This window comes from Kryptolebias marmoratus, linkage group LG22, assembly GCF_001649575.2.
Source record: "Kryptolebias marmoratus isolate JLee-2015 linkage group LG22, ASM164957v2, whole genome shotgun sequence".
NCBI lineage: Eukaryota > Metazoa > Chordata > Actinopteri > Cyprinodontiformes > Rivulidae > Kryptolebias > Kryptolebias marmoratus.
In genome coordinates, this window is record NC_051451.1 from 13,714,334 (window position 1) to 13,731,584 (window position 17,251).

General features: G+C 41.4%; 2 protein-coding genes across 12 annotated transcripts in view; one reads left to right on the forward strand and one right to left on the reverse strand.

Moving 5' to 3' along the window:
• Positions 1–209: 209 nt before the first annotated feature.
• On the forward strand, positions 210–14,231 carry arhgef33 (Rho guanine nucleotide exchange factor (GEF) 33). Its single transcript, XM_017427912.3, is given in 18 exon segments — positions 210–376; positions 379–495; positions 3,805–3,848; positions 5,301–5,465; positions 5,757–5,878; positions 6,051–6,202; positions 6,291–6,395; positions 7,094–7,220; positions 7,792–7,924; positions 8,909–9,016; positions 9,184–9,276; positions 9,371–9,519; positions 9,613–9,702; positions 9,904–10,082; positions 10,883–11,325; positions 11,399–11,611; positions 11,822–11,955; positions 12,098–14,231. Coding segments are annotated over 18 exon segments (2,589 nt in total). The 5' UTR covers positions 210–291; the 3' UTR covers positions 12,228–14,231.
• Positions 13,985–17,251, reverse strand: part of LOC108244385 (mitogen-activated protein kinase kinase kinase kinase 3) — a 36,841-nt gene continuing 33,574 nt past the window's right edge. For 9 of the 11 annotated variants that reach the window (XM_017430540.3, XM_017430584.3, XM_017430565.3 and 6 more), the window contains one exon: positions 16,025–16,842. In XM_017430540.3, the coding sequence (XP_017286029.1) occupies positions 16,755–16,842 (88 nt within the window). In that variant the 3' untranslated portion in view covers positions 16,025–16,754. Of the gene's footprint in view, positions 16,843–17,251 lie in introns of all 11 variants that reach the window. The other 2 variants (XM_017430610.3, XM_017430617.3) reach the window with 1 other exon arrangement.

Genomic DNA, 17,251 nt, shown 5'->3' on the forward strand with positions numbered 1-17,251 from the left:
TAACACGTCTTCGTGTGTCAGATCCATCAGCACGTGCTCCCTGCCTCTGCATCTACACCCAGCTTTTAACTTTACGAGGCCACTGGAATAACTGTCCTTTTTTAAATGTCTGCTCGGCTGCGTGAATCATCCTCATTAACGCGCAGCCACGCCTCCTTGAATCTAATAGCTGCAGTATGTCTGTAAAGATGAACAAACGTCTCCCTCTTCACTCCTGATCTTTACCCTCCGTCCTTCCACTCCTCCCAAGACAAGGAGCTTTTTGTACCAGAGGGGAATCACAGGACTCACATGCTTTGGTTGGGAGAAACTGAGCGATCGCAGCAAAAGATAAACTTCTTTAGAGGAGACGGACGCAGCTGGAGGAGCGGACTCCGGGGCTGGACGGGGAGCTCGGAACAGTGAGAGCCAAACTGGACCCGACTGAGCAGGACTACCTAAAGATGGAGAATGACAGAACAGAGACAGAGGAGAGGACAGAGGACCTGTCCGAAGGTAAAACTGGACATAAGTGAAAACATTTATTGGAACTTTTCAGACTGATATTCAAACCCATATCACAGATCTGATTAACAATGTAATTAATTGGTTCTTTAGGCCATTAGGTTTAAATGACACCTGAAAATATGTTTGAAATTTTGAAATTATAGTTTGAAAAGCTCACCAGAGGCTTTTGTTTGTAAAATTGAAAGAGAAGAAATCATTTTTCAATCAATGCAAGGTTTTAAAAAGATGCTTTAAACATGTCTTTTATGTGATTCAACTCTGAATCACTGGCAGTTTTTTTGTGAAATATTACTAAACTTAGAATTCAGAATTTCTTATTTCTAACAAGAAAAACAAATAAAGCAAATTACATAAGAAACTTTTTTTTCTTTCCCATTTCAATACTTTGGATAATGTTTTTTTTTTCTTTTTTTAACCCAACAGGTGTTATTTACATAATTTCCCAAAGAACATGAGTTCAAAAACTCCATCTTAAATCAGAGAACATGAGATGTTGTACTTATTGTGCAGTTTAGTGAACAAAATAAACTGATTACCAGAGTTGGTTTTATTTAGAAAAGCATTAAACAAATACTAGATGCCTATATGTTCTTCCCTAAAGTCTGAAATTGTGAGCTCAGAGCTCAGCGTTCCTCTTCAGAGGCATGTCAAATGCAGAATAATTGGGAATGAATTATGAACACCCCTCCCTGGGTTCAACATTTGTGAGAGCCCTCAAAATTAACAATCAAGACTAAAGGAAGCATGCAGAATGATTTCTATCTAATCCTACAGATGTTCTGCACAATTTCACATTATTTAATGCTTTTATATGTCGCTGTTCCATGTTTCTTCTTGGTCATTTTGCACCTCATCATATACATCTTACTTCAAGTAAAGGATTTTCTTCTCCAGGTTAAGCAAAATTGGCCTTACAGCAACTTCTGCAGAGTTCACTAGTCCAGGTCAACCCCCCTCCAACCCAGACTTTCTCTCATCTTTAGAACTTCTAAATATGAAACTATAATGGGCCAAGTATTTATTTAAAGATGTTTACTCAGTGTTTCACACACATCACTGTGAAAACTGATCATATCAATGAGTCCTGTGAATATTAAAGTCTATGTAACGTCATGTTTTGGTTCCAGGAGGCCAGCAAATCTTAACAATATGAGCCTGATATGAAAACTCATATATCTATTGTTTACATTTAACTCTGAATCATACAAACCATATTTTGGCATTGCTCTAAAGCAATTACTTGTTACTTATCTGCTTTGAATGCAAGTTGCATTGAGCCCTAATGTTTCAAAAGAAAAAAAAAAAGGATGCTATAAAAACATTTAAACATGTTGTTCATTTTAGAAAGAAAAAGTCAGGATAAACTGAAGCTGAAGCCTTTCACGCCCTTGTGCTTTCAACAGGATTAGACTTTATGTTCCAACGTGCTGCAGGAGCTGCAGACATCATGCACCATTTGCTTCCATCGTTTTGGTTCTTCTCCTTCTTAAATTACAGTTTGAGGTCATTCTGGGACAGTAGCATGATGTGACGTCTTCTTGTCGATTTTCTTTTAATTGAAGACAAAGTGAAACACTCGACCTTCAGCTGCCACAGGAAATCTGACACCGTTCTCACAGACAAACAGACGTCATTGTTGGACACTTTATGCTCTTTCATGGTTATGTAGTGTGTTGTGCCAGTGGAACGTGTCTATTATGCATGGTAATATATGTCAAATGCGTATTTGAGATGACCCTCTGCAGTTTGGACAGCAGCTTGGACCTGCGCTGTTACATTTCCTCGACAAGCAGAAGCATTGTGCGTCTTTTCAATCAGTGGTCTGTCTCTAAATGTCCCAAATTTAAAAGTCTGTGAGGTCTTTAAAGGTCTGTGGAAGTAAATCTGCCCTTGAATTTGAAGGAGTTCTCACTGCTGCTCCCTTTACTACATATACGTGTCTCACTGTTAACTGCGTGTAATAATAAGACAAATTGAAAAAATTAAAAAAAAAAAGAAAAAGATTCTAAAGCTTGAAAAATTACATTTTTTTCCAAACAAACATCACTTTCCCATGACTGCCAAAGCAAACTTATTCTGTCCTGACTTCAACTGTTGTTTCATAACTTGTCATGAGTTTTTCTGCTAATGATTCTAATCACATGCAGTCATGCTGAATGCATCAAACATTATTTTGCTTTTATAAAAGTCTTAAACAATAAATAAAACTCCAACACATTTAATCAGGTTGTGGCTAATTGTAATAATGTGATGATGTATATTAGAAGATCTCAGTCATTCTCCAGATCTCTCATGATGGAGATTTTTTCTTCTCTTAAATATTAGATTTAATAAGAAAACTAAATATAAGCTATTTTTATGCACAAGTAAATGCAAAAGATGGACAAAAACCTCCCTGGAGCCTAATTGCTTTGTTAATTGCCTTGTAGAAGCATTGACACTGTAAACCTAAAAAACAATGTCAGTTTGAGGGTGAAATATAAAATTATTTTCAGAAGCATTTGCACAACAGATGGAGCTAATAAAACCATAAAGACTTTTTTTCTTGGGGGGTGTGGTGGGTGAATGAAATTAGTATTTCATATGAGATGTTACTGATTACTGAATGGGATGTTGTTTACCACAGGATGCAGATATGCCGCTTAGCAAACAGTGTTAGCAATGCAAGCTGATGACTCCTTATTTAAAGGGATTGTCTGGTCATTTTTGAAGTGATGTTCTGTGAAAACGCTATCAATAGTTGGTACCCTATCAGTTGTGACATCTAGGCTAATTGCTAGCCAAATGAGGGCCCATTTTATATAACTTTCTACACTTAATAATCAACTCAACTGTCTGTGTATCTGTAATCAGTGCTGAGAGGCGTTGTACAGTAATTTGTGTTTCACTGCTTTTGTGAGGTTCAAACAATCAGAGGAGATAATAAGAGGTTTATTACTGCAACTATTGTTTATGCACGAGACAACCATGTTGAATTTTTGGTGGTCTGGACTGGCGAATTTCACATTCAGTTGGGTGTTCATTTTCCCAACTGGGAACTCAAAAATTCTGACTTGCAAGTTCAGATGGAACTGATCAATCTCTACGAGCCTGTTAGAGATAATTCAAGTTGAGCAGCTTTTTATATATTTATATATACTGGCTTCATTTTTCAGACTCAGATGCTGCGACTGTCCTTGGGATGACTACATGCAAGTCTTTCCAGTTGTTCAGATATTATCTTCGATAAAACTTTACCCTAAAGCTAGCAGTTTGGGGATTTTTGTCACCTCACTAACCTACTTTTTTTTTCTCCAGATCCCAAAGTAAATGTGGAGGAACCTCCTCTGGAGATTACGCAGGTAAAAAAAAAAAAAAAAGGAATTTTGCTCAGCTCATAGTAACTTCAGTTCACAAGTCATAAAATATTAATGTCAAACAATAACTTTCTGAACCAAATCAGACATAAATGATAAGCTTATTAAGACACTAATTAAATAAAAGTATTTAAAGAGGCTACCAGGAGCTCATATGTCACACTCTGTACAAAGAACCCTTTGTCTAATTTCTAGCTTTGTGCAGCTGTTGCTCCAACTTTAGCTAGCAGCAAAATATTTCTGGGTTTAGACCACATCAAACGTGATCATTTGAGCATCCAAAGCAAACATTTAGGTCAGGGGTTGCAGAAAGGTCAATAATCAGTCTTGCCTTATGGCTCCTCTGTCAAAACTTATCACAAGGTTTGATAGAAGACTTGATTTTTCTTCCCCAGATGTACTAAAAAAATGAACTAAATTCCATTTTAAATATAAGGAGGCGACAGGAAAAAAATATATGTGGCATAAAATTAAATAAATGCTGTTTTTTCTCACCATAAATGAATACAGGGCCTCTGTTGAGCCTCCTGCCTGATGCTTTTCACATGACTTTAAGAAAGAGCAACACAGAGTCGGAACAACTGAAGGAGAAGGAACTGTGAGGTTCTAGAGCTGATTTAGTTATCCCCACTAAATAAATTCAATCAGCGATGCATGAGAAAACTAAGCATGGAGGTGCACGGAGAAAAGGAGGAGGATGAGGAGTTCAATGGTTGTATTAATATAAGGAATACAGATGTTAAATAAAGGAAGGCTGGCTAATTCTTAATGTCCACTGCTGGAGCTAAACATCTGCACAGAAAGAGTCTGACAAAATCTAAAGCAGACTAAAGTAAAATTGCAAAATTTAAGAGCCACGAAGAAGAAGAAGAAAAAAAAAACGTTTAAAAACAATTAGAGGCTTCACGACAGGAAATGAACCATCAAGCAAAACAACTTATCAATAAAAAAACTAAATTAAAAAGTAACAATCCTTGAAGGAATGCAGACCACCAAAGTTTTAAACAAAGATCTTAGCCGTCCATTAGCTCTCAGAGTATGTGTAGGGGATGACTCTCAGCTACTACCACATTGAATTTTAGCCTAATATCTGTAAAAATGGCTGCACTATAGTCTAAGGTCAATTAGCTGTGTCAGCCATTTGAAATCAGCTTGACCCCAAAAGTTATTCACCTGTAAATGTGCATCCGATCGTTACTTTAAAACCTGTCCAGTGGTTCACAAGATATTTTGCTAACAAACACAGAGGCAATTACTTAATTGTCCATCTTTCACGATGGCTGGTGACGGAAAGATTTTAAATAGTAGATAAGTCATCTAAAGTGCTCAAAATAATCCCATTATTATTCACAGAAAAGACGTAAAACAAACCAACAACACAGTGAGGTTAAATTTGTGTCCACGTTTACTTTTTAATTGAACTATCACCACCCTCAGCTGCAGGGCCTGTTGGGTGAGCTGCGCGGGGGGCTCCACGCCGCTCTGGCTGATCTCAGCCAGCTCCGCCAGAGGGACCACGACTTGGAGGAGAAGCTGCACGCCCATCAGACCGATGTGGACGATAAGATAATGGGTCTCAAGAACTCGCTCAACACATTTAAGGTGCCGGAAAGAGGACCCAGTGGGGAAAAAAAAAGCATTCCAAGCACTTTAATTTCTAGATTCTACCCAAATGTCTTTGTTAAATATACTTTAAATTATAATTTTTCTGCTTTATTAATTGATTTGGCCACTTGAGATCATACGATTGTGTAAACAAAACCTATACTTGAGGTTGAACAAAAGAGGTTGAGCGTGCAGGTTTTTGTTTTAATTTAAACTGGCTCCTCATACAGGACATAACTTAACCAGTTAACTGAGCTGATGCTGCTGTCTGATCAAATCTAACTGCAGGAGGAGCTGAATGCGGCCTTGTTCCACGTTAAGGATGTATCCAGCAGACAGAAGGAGGTGCAGAAGAAGATGGAGCTGCTGCAGTTTGAAAGCAATAAGGATATAATCTCGGTTCCACACAGGTGGGCTCCTGTACAATCTGTTGAGTAGCAAACGTAAAACTTTCCAGAGCTGTTTTTGTTCACCCAGAACCTCTGATCGCTGGGATCAAGGCAGAAACCTGGCAATGTTTCTGCCTTGTTGTGCAATGTTGTGCAACTTAAGACGCTTTTTCCTTTGTCCCGACTGGTCCAGCAGCAGAAAGAGCCCCACGGCAGATGTGCCGACGCCACCGGCGGATGAGCACATCTGTACTCCCAGCCAATCGGAGCTCAGCGCTTTCCAGCACTGCTTCTCCACTCTGCCCCTCAGCGAGTCTCCACAGAGGAGCAACACGTCGACACAAAGTGAGCCCGAGCGCGTCACGATCGCACGCAGCCGCTAACGACAGACCTGTAGGTGACATCAGCTCACATGAATGTCTGCGTGTTGCAGCCTCCGCCTCCAACCAGGAGGCTCAGCAGCTGAAGTCTCCGGTGTGGGGGGAGAAGAGCAATGGCAGGGATGAGATGGAAATCCCCAACAATCTGACTGAAATCAGTAAGAAAAACTCATGAAACAAACAGTTACTATTACAACAACTACAGCTTCACACATTATAAAGATATGGAAACTCCTAACTGTAACACGTTAGCTCTGCATGAAGAGGAGAAGCCAGTAGATGACAACGACTGGGCGTTGGTTTTATTGGGGGTTGTAAAATTTTAGGAAGGCAAAATGGATTTCTTCCAGTCAAGCCACAAATTTGGCGTTTTAATATTTAACATCCGCTGCTGAAAAGCAAAAGCAGGGAAGGATGTTTTTGCCAAAGCGGCTCAACACAGGATGATCTCAGTTTGAAACTCTGGTGTGAAAGGTCCTTTAAAGAATGCTAGACCTTTAATTTAAACAATGTATAACCAATACATTGTGTATAAGTATGACTGTAATCATACCAAACATACAACAAGAGCTATAGCAGAACCATTTGATGTAATCTTGAAAACACACTAAATGTTTCTTCCAAGGAATTACAATCACTGAATGCAACTGGATCTAAGAAATAGATCCATGCAATTTACTTTTAATTTATGCCTGAATGGATTTTTATGATCAGTAATCAGATAATTTCCTTAAAAAGTCAATATTTACCATATTTAAAATTACCATTCTGAGACTGTTATTTTTTTGCAGTCAAAGAATGAAACGGACAAATGCAGGTATATATTTATTGTATATTGTGATATTTCTGTGTTCAGATAAGAGACAAAAAGCAGCTCTGGAGCTGCTGGAGTCAGAGAGGGTCTACGTGTCCCACCTGTCTCTGTTACTGAAGGCCAACATCTCCTTCAACGGCTCAGAAGCTCTGACGACCAAAGACAAACGGTAGCACACGGGCACAAACACAGAAAATAAAAACCAAACAAACACACACATACAGCAAACATTAATGCAAGGAACAGTTAATGAATAAGGAGAAAGTGTTTTTACTCTGCAGAAAGGGTCTTTTTAAGCATTATAAAAGATAGGCAAAAAATAAACGACATCTCTAAACTGACCTCTGAGCTAATTTAAGGGCCAACGGTGAGGGGACAACAGGAAATAGATAAATCCAATAAAAGAAGGTACAAACGCCAGTGAAAGAGTCTCTACATGGCTGGTTAATGGAATCACTGCTGAGCTGCAGCACACGTGTTACCAATGAGAAAACGCTCCAGTCGAATGGCGCCACGGCTGAACTCAGTCACGTTGTTCTGAAAAACGACTGCATTTAAGTTAACCTGCTTAACCTGCTGGAAAAGGTGTCTGTCCCTGCTGCTCTCTGCTAGTTGAAGATAAATCTCGTTTTCTCAGGCTGAACTTCATGAAGTGACTGGCCTCAAACACTCGTAAAAGTGCGTTGGCGACAGAGTTGACGTTCTTTGTGTCTGTCTCGCCCCCGTCTTGCCGTTTTTAGCCCGTTTCCCAGCTCTTTAAGGTTTCTGATCCAGCAGCATCTTGAGCTCCTTCACACCCTCCAGGAACGTGTGCTCAAGCTCCAGTGGCAAGGCATCGTGGGAGATGTTTTCATGAAGCTCACCAGCAAAGAAGTAAGCACAGAGTTAGCCCCTTCAAAGCACTTTGTGTGCATTGTGTCAAATATTTCTTGTCCTTAGACGCTTGTTGTTGCCTCGGTGTCACTAAATGAATCTGTTTATTTGCTGTGAGGATAAAACTGCAAACTGGCTTTGAGATCATCTGTATAAAATCATCCCCCACCTTCAATTTCTTCCTGAGTTGACGCTACAGCACCTCCATGTGATAATGGAAACTTACCTTTTGAATTTTGAAAGCTAACTTGTTCTTCTTTAGCCACAAAGACTCAATTTTCATCACTTAGAAGATTTGTCCGACCACAGGACGTTATGTTTTCCACCGTATCTCAGTCTGTCTGAATCCATTTAAAGCTGAGGTGCCCTGTTACTGTGGTAACACCAGGTCAGTTTAGATTATACGTCTAAGACAGGGGTGGCCAACCTTGGTCCTCGAGGGCCACTATCCTTCATGTTTTACTTGTTTCTCTGCTCCAACACACCGAATTTAAATCAATGGGTGATTAACAGGCTTCTGCAGAACAGGAAGAGGTAATTTAATCTCTGAATCAGGTGTGTTGGAGGAGAGAAACAAGGAAAACATGCAGGATAGTGGCCCTCGAGGTCCAAGATTGGGAACCCCTGGTCTAAGTAATAACTTAGCTAGAGTCTGTCATGGATTGGTGAACCCACTGGATCATTTCCTGAATACTCAGCTTCTCAAATAAGTATCTTTTCCTCAGAGTGTGATATGTTGCCCCCTCCCACACTTTAAAATATAAACTAAACTTCATATAACTGCTTTAACAATATGTTGCTCTACTAAAGCACAACAGCGAGAAGCTGCTGCCTGTTCATACAGAGTTTATCCAATCACTGGTCTCAAATCAAGAATCAGTAAGAAAGAAGCCCTTCTAAGCTAAGCCTTGATGAATGTAAACAGAGGGAACGGGACATAAATGATGATCAAATCAACCTGGTACCTCCTCTGTCTGGTTTCAGAGTGATTTCCTGGACTTCTACGTTTCCTACCTGAGGGAGCTTCCAGACTGTCTGTCAGTGATCAACATGCTTGCCTCCAACTCCATGAAGACTTCTGCCTTTCTGGAGGTAAGAGATCTGGAAGGAAAAAAAAAAAAGTGTTAAATTTGCTGGGTCTTTATTGCAACAAGAATCAGAAAAAAGCAACTCCATCGTCCAGACTCTTTGTGAAAGGTTACACGATTTGTACTAACTGTCCCGTCTGGTCCGCCTGGTTGCTGTGGCGCTGGCATCAGAGCGACGTAATCGGTGACGAATCCAAACCGTCCCTTCACACGCTGCTCCTTCAGCCAGTTCAGAGGATCCCAGAATACCTGCTGCTGCTTCAGGTGAGGCCAGCGCAGCTGTAGAAGTAGGGAGCTTCATTCAAGGACCTAGTCATCGATCAGTTTTGCTGAAACCATTTGTTTGAACTGCGGGAAGGGGCTTCTTAGGCAGACAGATGCAGATCACCCAGACTACTACCTGCTGCTGGTGTGCATCCAGCAGTTCAGGTCCTTCGCCGCCCAGTACCACCACCTGCTGCAGCACAACCAGGAACTTCTGCTGCTCAACCGCACAGAGGTGAAGAGGTCAGGAGCCCCGCACAGCAGAAAATAATCGGTTCGCTTTAACCTGACCGGATTCTGAAGCGGCTTGCTCACTTTGCTTTGCACCACCCGCAGGTCCACGATGAAGCAGCTGTTAAAGACAGTGGAAAGCGGGATTCAAACCAACAACATCGGCTCACCGTACCCTCGCAGCAACGCCATGCTGTGAGCAGCTCTGAGACTTTTTCAATTGTTTGGATGTCTGTAATCTTTTAAAATGAAAGCTAAAGACACAAACTGTCTGCGGCCTCTTAGTAGCAGAAAAGCACACAACATGCAGACACGCTTCTTCTAACGTCGTAGGTCTTTCACATGTTTGTTGTTGCTGCGTCAAACCGAGCCCGTTTAATCTTTCCTTTCGCCCAGGGAGCATGCCAACATGGTACGGCGCAGAAAGCAGTGTCTCCTGGAGCAGATTCAGTCCCACCGCTTCCAGGACTGGAGTCGTAATCAAGAGCCTGAAAGCCATTGTTACGACACCGAGTGGCCGTCCCATCTGCCACTCTTCAGCCACGATCTGGATGTGAGGAATCAAAAACTGACAGGTCTGTGGTTCCAGGAGCTTCAAATTACTGGACTAAATTATATTTCTGCATGTGAGCAGGGGGGGGGGGCAACACCAAGGAGGGACCAGAAGGGGAGGACAATGACCCTCATCTACAAATTCACTGCCCCCTCAATGGCCTATTTGCCAGACAGTCTTATGTCTATACATATTCTGTCTGCCAGTAAAATATCTCATGAACCAGTGGACAGAGTGTACGTCTACAACTGATTAACTTTTGGAGTCAATCTGATTCAAGATGGCTGCCACAGCTTACCAACCTCTGCAAACACAAAAATGTCAATGATTTAGTCAATTTTACGGTTACTAAGCTAAACTTTGGCGTGACAGTGGCTGAGAGTCATCCCCACCCACGCGCTGAGCACTTACAGGTCTTTGTTTAAAGCTTTGACAGTGAAGGTAGCAGGAGACATGCATTCTTTCAAGGACTGCTCGTATCGATTATGAAGATAAATTTAGGAAAGGTGTTCAGTGAGTTGAGTGATAACTGTGCTGTTCTCAGGAATATCAAGAGTAAAGTAAAAGCAAAGACACAGGTCTGTGGTTCTTTCACACATGCATTGCCATATTTTTGTGCAACAGCTTAATACAGCTTGTGGAATTCTGTTATGGCTTTTCGTTTTGGGTCTCCCATCTGGCCACCCCTTTAAAAACATCCTGGAGGCCTCCTTGCATTTAAGGATTTTAAGGAAGGATTTAAGGATTATAAAAAAGATGGACCACTGTCAAATGTAGAACGGGACATGAAGCCAGCTGATCGGCCAGCCTTCTGTCTTTCAGGTCTTGGCAGTATCCCAGAGAGTGAGATCTCGGAGAGGTCGCACGATCTGCCCTCCAGACCTGTTGAATTCCGTCAGGTTCAGCCAGGCTCAGCCCTGGCTGACGCCCTAGGGGAGTTCCTCCTTCCTCCAGACCCCCCGGGGATGGAGAGCCTCTACGACGAGGACGGAGTCTCCCTTCGCGATGCGCCCCTGTTCGACCGCTGCTCCTCTGCCTCCTCGGACTCCTCCATCGACATTGCCTTCGTCAAGTGTCCCAAACCCCCCTCGGCGTCGCACCACGCAGTGGCGGCGAATGTGCCAACAGCCCGAGAGGTGTTTGGGAACGGCGGAAGTCATGGCTACAGCAAACTGCCCGGCCGGGGCTGCGCGTCGCCAGATGAAGCTGTGATGACGCGTCGCAATCTGCACCGGCCCCTCCAGGCCAGTCAGCGGCAGAGTAAGGTGAGGACGTCGACAGCGTGTTCTTGGATTAAATGTACAACCACGTTCTTCATCCACCTCCTCTGCTGTGTAGTCTCTGAACGGCCTGCAGATGGAGAACACAGTGAGCGGTGTGGATGCAGGACCCCTGTCGGACCACCTCCAAAGGGGGGCCCTGGGCAGCCACGCCAAACTGGAGCGCCAGGGCAGCAAGGGCAGCAAATGTTCCACGCCGCTGCACAAAGTCCACAGCCCCCTGGGAAGCACCGACAAGCAGGGCTCAGATCTGCACGGACTGCTCAGCATCGTAGGTTAAAACGCAAACAAAAGCGGATAAATCATTTCCCATTTTAAGATAAATGTATCTTAACAACATGGTGATGTTTTACGACTTTAACCCAGAATGGACAAGGACTCAGTCACACAAACAATTGAGATTTACAACTAGAAAAATGAAACTGAATGGAAATGTTGTGAATGACTAATCCCAATAAAACATGGTGTCCAACCTGATCAGGACCCTAGCAAGCAGTCATGGGGGGACGAGTCGAAGTGGAGGACCGAGGAGAACCATCACAACCCCCTCAGCGAGAGGAGTCGCAAAGACAAGGGAGGATTCAGGAGCTCGTTCAAGAAGCTCTTCAAAAAGAAGTAAGGGTTGTTTATTATTATTATTATTAGTGTGGACTGCACTGCAGGTTCTAGGAAAGAACAAGACTCTGTGGGAAGGTAGAAAGAAAAAACATCTCAGACAGTAAAATACAAAGCTGATTGTTTTGTGTCTTTTAAACAGGACTGGGGAGGAAAAGAAGGAGAGAGGCGGCGAGAAAACGCCCGAAAATCAAACTAACGCCGAACATGAAACAGCGGGGAAACACCCCAAACTGGTTCACCTGGAGATGAACCGCGGCACCGCCGTATAAACCCATTTACTGGCAACATGGCCACTAAATATTTAAAAGTGTAAATACATTTTTTTTCCCCCTTTTAAAGACAAAGTCCAACGCCCCTGACCTTTACACTGAAGGAAAGCACCGGATATGGGTCACCTTTTAGTTCTTCAGCCTCATTGATGGTTAAATTAGTTTCACATTCATGATTTTATCAGCAACAAAGTGACACAAGCAGTAGTTTGGGTTTAACGGCCCATTTATCCCATTTTTGGAAATTTTATGTTACTTTTTTTTTTTTTAAATTTAAAAGCACTAACACATTTCTGCTTCTTTTTTTGGCTTTTATTTAGGTTCCACAATCTCACTATAAAAGCTTAATACTGAGCCGCTTAATGTAGATTTTTTTTTTTGTTTTACTAGTTTGTTAAAAAGCTACATTTTTTTTAAAGCTATACCCAGAATTACATTGTTGCATATACTCAGGAAAGCAAATATTAAACATATAACTTGTAAATGTTTAGGCTGCTTATTTAAATAACAAAAAACACATTAAAATGTCTGTGTGAACTAAATTTAGTTCTGTTCAAAGCAGGAATAAGCTCAATAAAAGGTTCTCACTGACCATTTGTTCTGTTGCTCGGCTGGTTGATGTTCCCAGAGTCTCAAATCTATTTTAAAACAATATAAACCTAATAAACAAAGAAACTTTTTACATTTGTTAATACAGGTAATTAAAGTGCCAAGCTACACCTTCACATTTCAACAACTCGTGCTCTCCTTTTGGAAAAAAAATGCAAAAAAAGGGGGACAAACTTTCAACATAAAAACTCTCTCTGCATTTGATTAAAGCTCTCAAAACTAAACATTTTAAATAGTTTTTTTAAATAAACTTTGCTTGCCCGTAGACGCTGAAGAAGGTGGTCAGAAACAAGAAGATATATCTCTGCCATAAACTTGTTTCAGGTCAAAAAAAATAAAATAAAGAAAAATCTCTGAATTTTAAATAACCATGACAGACGCCGAACGCTTCAGTTTCATCTTTTTAATGTGTTAACCTGCCATCTCATAAATCTGGTACACTTCTGAAACAAAATATAGGCAATTATACAGTATGTAAAACAAACCCATTTTTATTTTACACTATTTACACTTTAGAACGTTTGCATTGCGTCATGAAAACAAAAGACAGAGGTGATGTAAAGGCGACAGAACAGACGCCATCCGCTGCGTTCTGCTCAAAACCAGGAGGAGACTTGGATCAAAAACAAAAAAACAAACAAAAAAATTAACACTGATCTGCAGAACGGACAAAACGGGTGACACTTCCAAGAAGGAATCCCAAAACAACGATCTCAACGTGAAGAAGGTAATCTTTCATCCAGGAAACACATCTTAAATGTCCTAAAAGTGACGTATTCAACGCATGATTGGAGCCAGGCTGAGATGGCGTCACAGAGAAATTGCGATTTCAAACAGCAGTACCTGCTTTCTGCTTTGTTTGGTTTTTTAAGACTGTGTATGAGATGACAGAAGTTTGGAAACAACAATGTAATTACGTTTTAAATCATAAAATCCGCTGTGAAGAAAGGAAGCTCAGTTTGAGACAGCTTAAAATGAAAAAACAAAACAAAACAAAAAAAAGTCACTTTAACCATGAAATAAAATGTTAAATAACATATGAGGGCATTCTGATTTACAGAAAACAAAGAAGTCATTTTAAGAGAAAAAAAGCTCATGAAAATTCGTAGTGTCATGATTGATCTGAATACCAATCCAACTGAACTCTGATAGTTTAGAAAAAAGGCTGGATTTTAACTCCATGTGTCTTTAGGAAGTGTTTTTTTTTTTTAAACCCAGAGGTAGACTATCTAACTAGAACCATAAAGTTTAACGTGTAAATAAAACAATCAAAAACGTACTTTGACATAAAAGGAGCCTCGATTTATTTGTGTCTGAAAACATAATTCAAGCTAAAACAAACTAAAATCAGCAGGGTGGATGTGGGCTTTTACGGGTGTGTGGAGCTCCGATTCCCATTTCCAGGCCAAAAACCTAAATTTATTTGAATAAAACAGAGCCCCGGCAGCAGAAATAGGACAATTCGTGCTCGAACTGAACTGTGATTTCCTAAACTGTGCAGAGGAAGTCGTTACTCCTGTCAGATCCCAAACCTGAACAATCTGCCTTCTACTTGTGATAAATCTCTTTGTTTCAGTTTTTATCCTCAACAATAACAGGAAAAGTCAATGCTCCCTGCTGTGCCAGAGGGATTTCATTGTTCCAGGTTGTTAACATACCTGTAACCAGTAGTTGTTGGAGTATTTGCTGTCATTTATGTACTTCTTCCCCCACTGACAGCTCCCGCTCAGGTGATGTCAGTTTAATCACTGATTTTAATCGGCTCTGAGAGTTGAGGCTGCTGCAAGTACAAAATGTTGAACCTGACAAACACACCAACAGGTGGAGGTAAAGTCCCGATCAGCTTGTTGTCAAACAGCAAAAGAATGAACCCATGATGAAAAAGAGAGGCCTTTTTGTGTCCTGTACAGCTTAAACATGAAGGGAATGACAGCACGCCCGAAGGATAAACTTTTAGAAAGTGAAGCATTAAAAAAAAACAACATTTCCAGTCTGGAGGATTTTGTTTTCAGCGTTTGAGAGTGTGTATCAGCTAAACTAACATTAAAGTCCTCAGAAGCAGCTTGTGAAGACTGGTAGTGTCACGCCACGCTGGCTGCGAATGTACATGCGCGCAGTTTGAGCTCTATCGACGGATTTCAGTCTTTCAAATAGTCACAGCAAAGCAGGCTGAAGTTGCAACCTTCTCCAGTTGTCACCTAAACGAATAGAAATATAATTAGGCGCTAAGACTTACACAGAAATAATATGTCGCAACGCTACAGACTTTTTTTTTTTTTGGTTTTGGTCTTTTTCTGGGTCAGGTTCTTAACTACAAAAAAAAGAGATGTGCGAGAAACGAGTAAAAGCATTTTTCATTTTTTTCTTAACAAAAGTAATCAAAGAACAGCTTTGAAAACAAAACTTAAATTTCCTGTTTGAATATATGATGAACTATTATTTATTATTTCTGTGTAAATCCAGCTCGGGTTCTTGTTTTCTGTCTCCGCCGTTGGTCCTTTAAAGTAGCTTCAGCCAGGTAAAGACCAGATCTGTACACCTGCGTGTGTGTACTCTGTGTCTACATGCACACGCACACACACCTACAGTCATCAACCGCGCACACACACAAGGTCATATATTATAATGACATCACATTTGTTTTTGAAATACATTTCTCTGTGTGCAAATTTTTCAACACCAGTGGTTCAGTACAAGTAAAAGAAAGCATTAAAAGGACACGCGTTGCTGATTAAAACCACATAAAATGAACAGGAGAGAGGATGACTTAAAAGAACAGAACTCCACCGGCCCGTCGACTGCTGCTGTGGTGCAAAACGAGCAGGATGTGAAGGATGGCGATGCATGCAGAATGAACGCGACCAACAGACGGCGCCGCCGTCAACACTTCCTGGGTTCGCTCGGCGGCGTCCACGAGCTTTTACATCGTTCGGAGAGAAAAAGTCTGATAACTTAAGCTGTCCGCCTGAGGAGACCCGGGCCTCGTGGCACGATCGAAGAACAAGAAACACAATTTACTGTCCCAGGACTCCCCCCTCGCCCCCCGCTTGTCTCCTTTTTGTCCTCACGGCTTTACAGAGCAAATATTCACACACGTATCTACACAGCCAGCCTTTTAGTGTTCGTCTCTATCAAAAAAAAAAAAAAGAAATACATTTATATTTACAAAAAATTAAATAGGAGGTCGATTAAGCACTTGTGTGGTGTAGTGACGGGTACTGGGACTTGACGGTAAAGAAAGTGGCAACAGTTGTTAGTCTTTTTTTTTTTTGATCTTTTTTTTTGTTTTTGTTAAAAGAAATAAACAACAACAAATCATAACAGCCATCCCGGTTATTAAAGTTACGTCATGCCACAATAAATAAAGGGAACGTTAAAAAGAAATGGGGGAGAAGAAAAAAAAAAAAAAAAGTGGGTTTTCGTTGTATGACGGCCCTTCTGTGAAGCTTTAGCACAAGTAGCAGTAGTATTAGATGTAGAACTAGTATATTGTCGACTGGGTCGCCGTGCTAGATGGTGGGGTTTTTTGTTCACCCATGTGCAGTCAGCAGGGGATGGTTTTAATAGAGATTTAGTGTCTCAGAGAAGATACCTTCTCAACCTACTGTGGCAGCTTAGACCTATTATTTGTCATAAACTGATCCAAATCCCGCCTCCCCCCCCACGTTCTGCCACGACGCACAGCTTACCGATACATGCCCCCCAGGTGGACTTTAAAAAGGGATGCAAAAAGGAAACGGGGATCCAAACACTCATCTCCCAGTGAAGGTGCCTGCCATCGAGCCAGGCGAGGAGGTGGAGGCTGGCCGGGGAAATGTGCACGGCTGGGAGGAACACGTCGTCCACCAGCTCCTTACTTCCTTTGTCTGTAATAGCGATGGGCTGTTCGGAGACGGTGGTAACGGCCGCATCTGGGATTCAGTAGCTGTTCTCGTGTCCCGCCAGGATGTAGAGGTTGCTGTGGGCCGTAGGGTTGTCTATCGGCCGGCTCTCCAGCACCACCACCCTGCAAAAACACACACACAGACACACACAAAGATATAGTTTAGTTCAAAAACAAGAACCCAGCCCGAGTTTCCGAATGTTATTGAAAAACCATAAAATAAAATAAAGAATAAAGGAAAAATAAAGACCCAGAATTTCTTTTAGCAGTATTCGTCGCCAACCAGCAAGCCACAAAAGTTTTGCCACAAGCACATTAAACCCCTGTTATTTGGGAAACAAAAGACAGTACAGAGGAAAAAAAAAATTTTACACCGAGGAAAATTGGGAGAAAACTCATAGATGCGTGTTTGAGTTGTAACTTCATTGAACCCAGGTGTTCGGTAATCAGACGACACCAAAACGATCCAGTAAATTCAGAAACAAGCTTTCAAGAGTCCCGACAGAAGGAGGCAGGGTATTAGGCCGCCCGT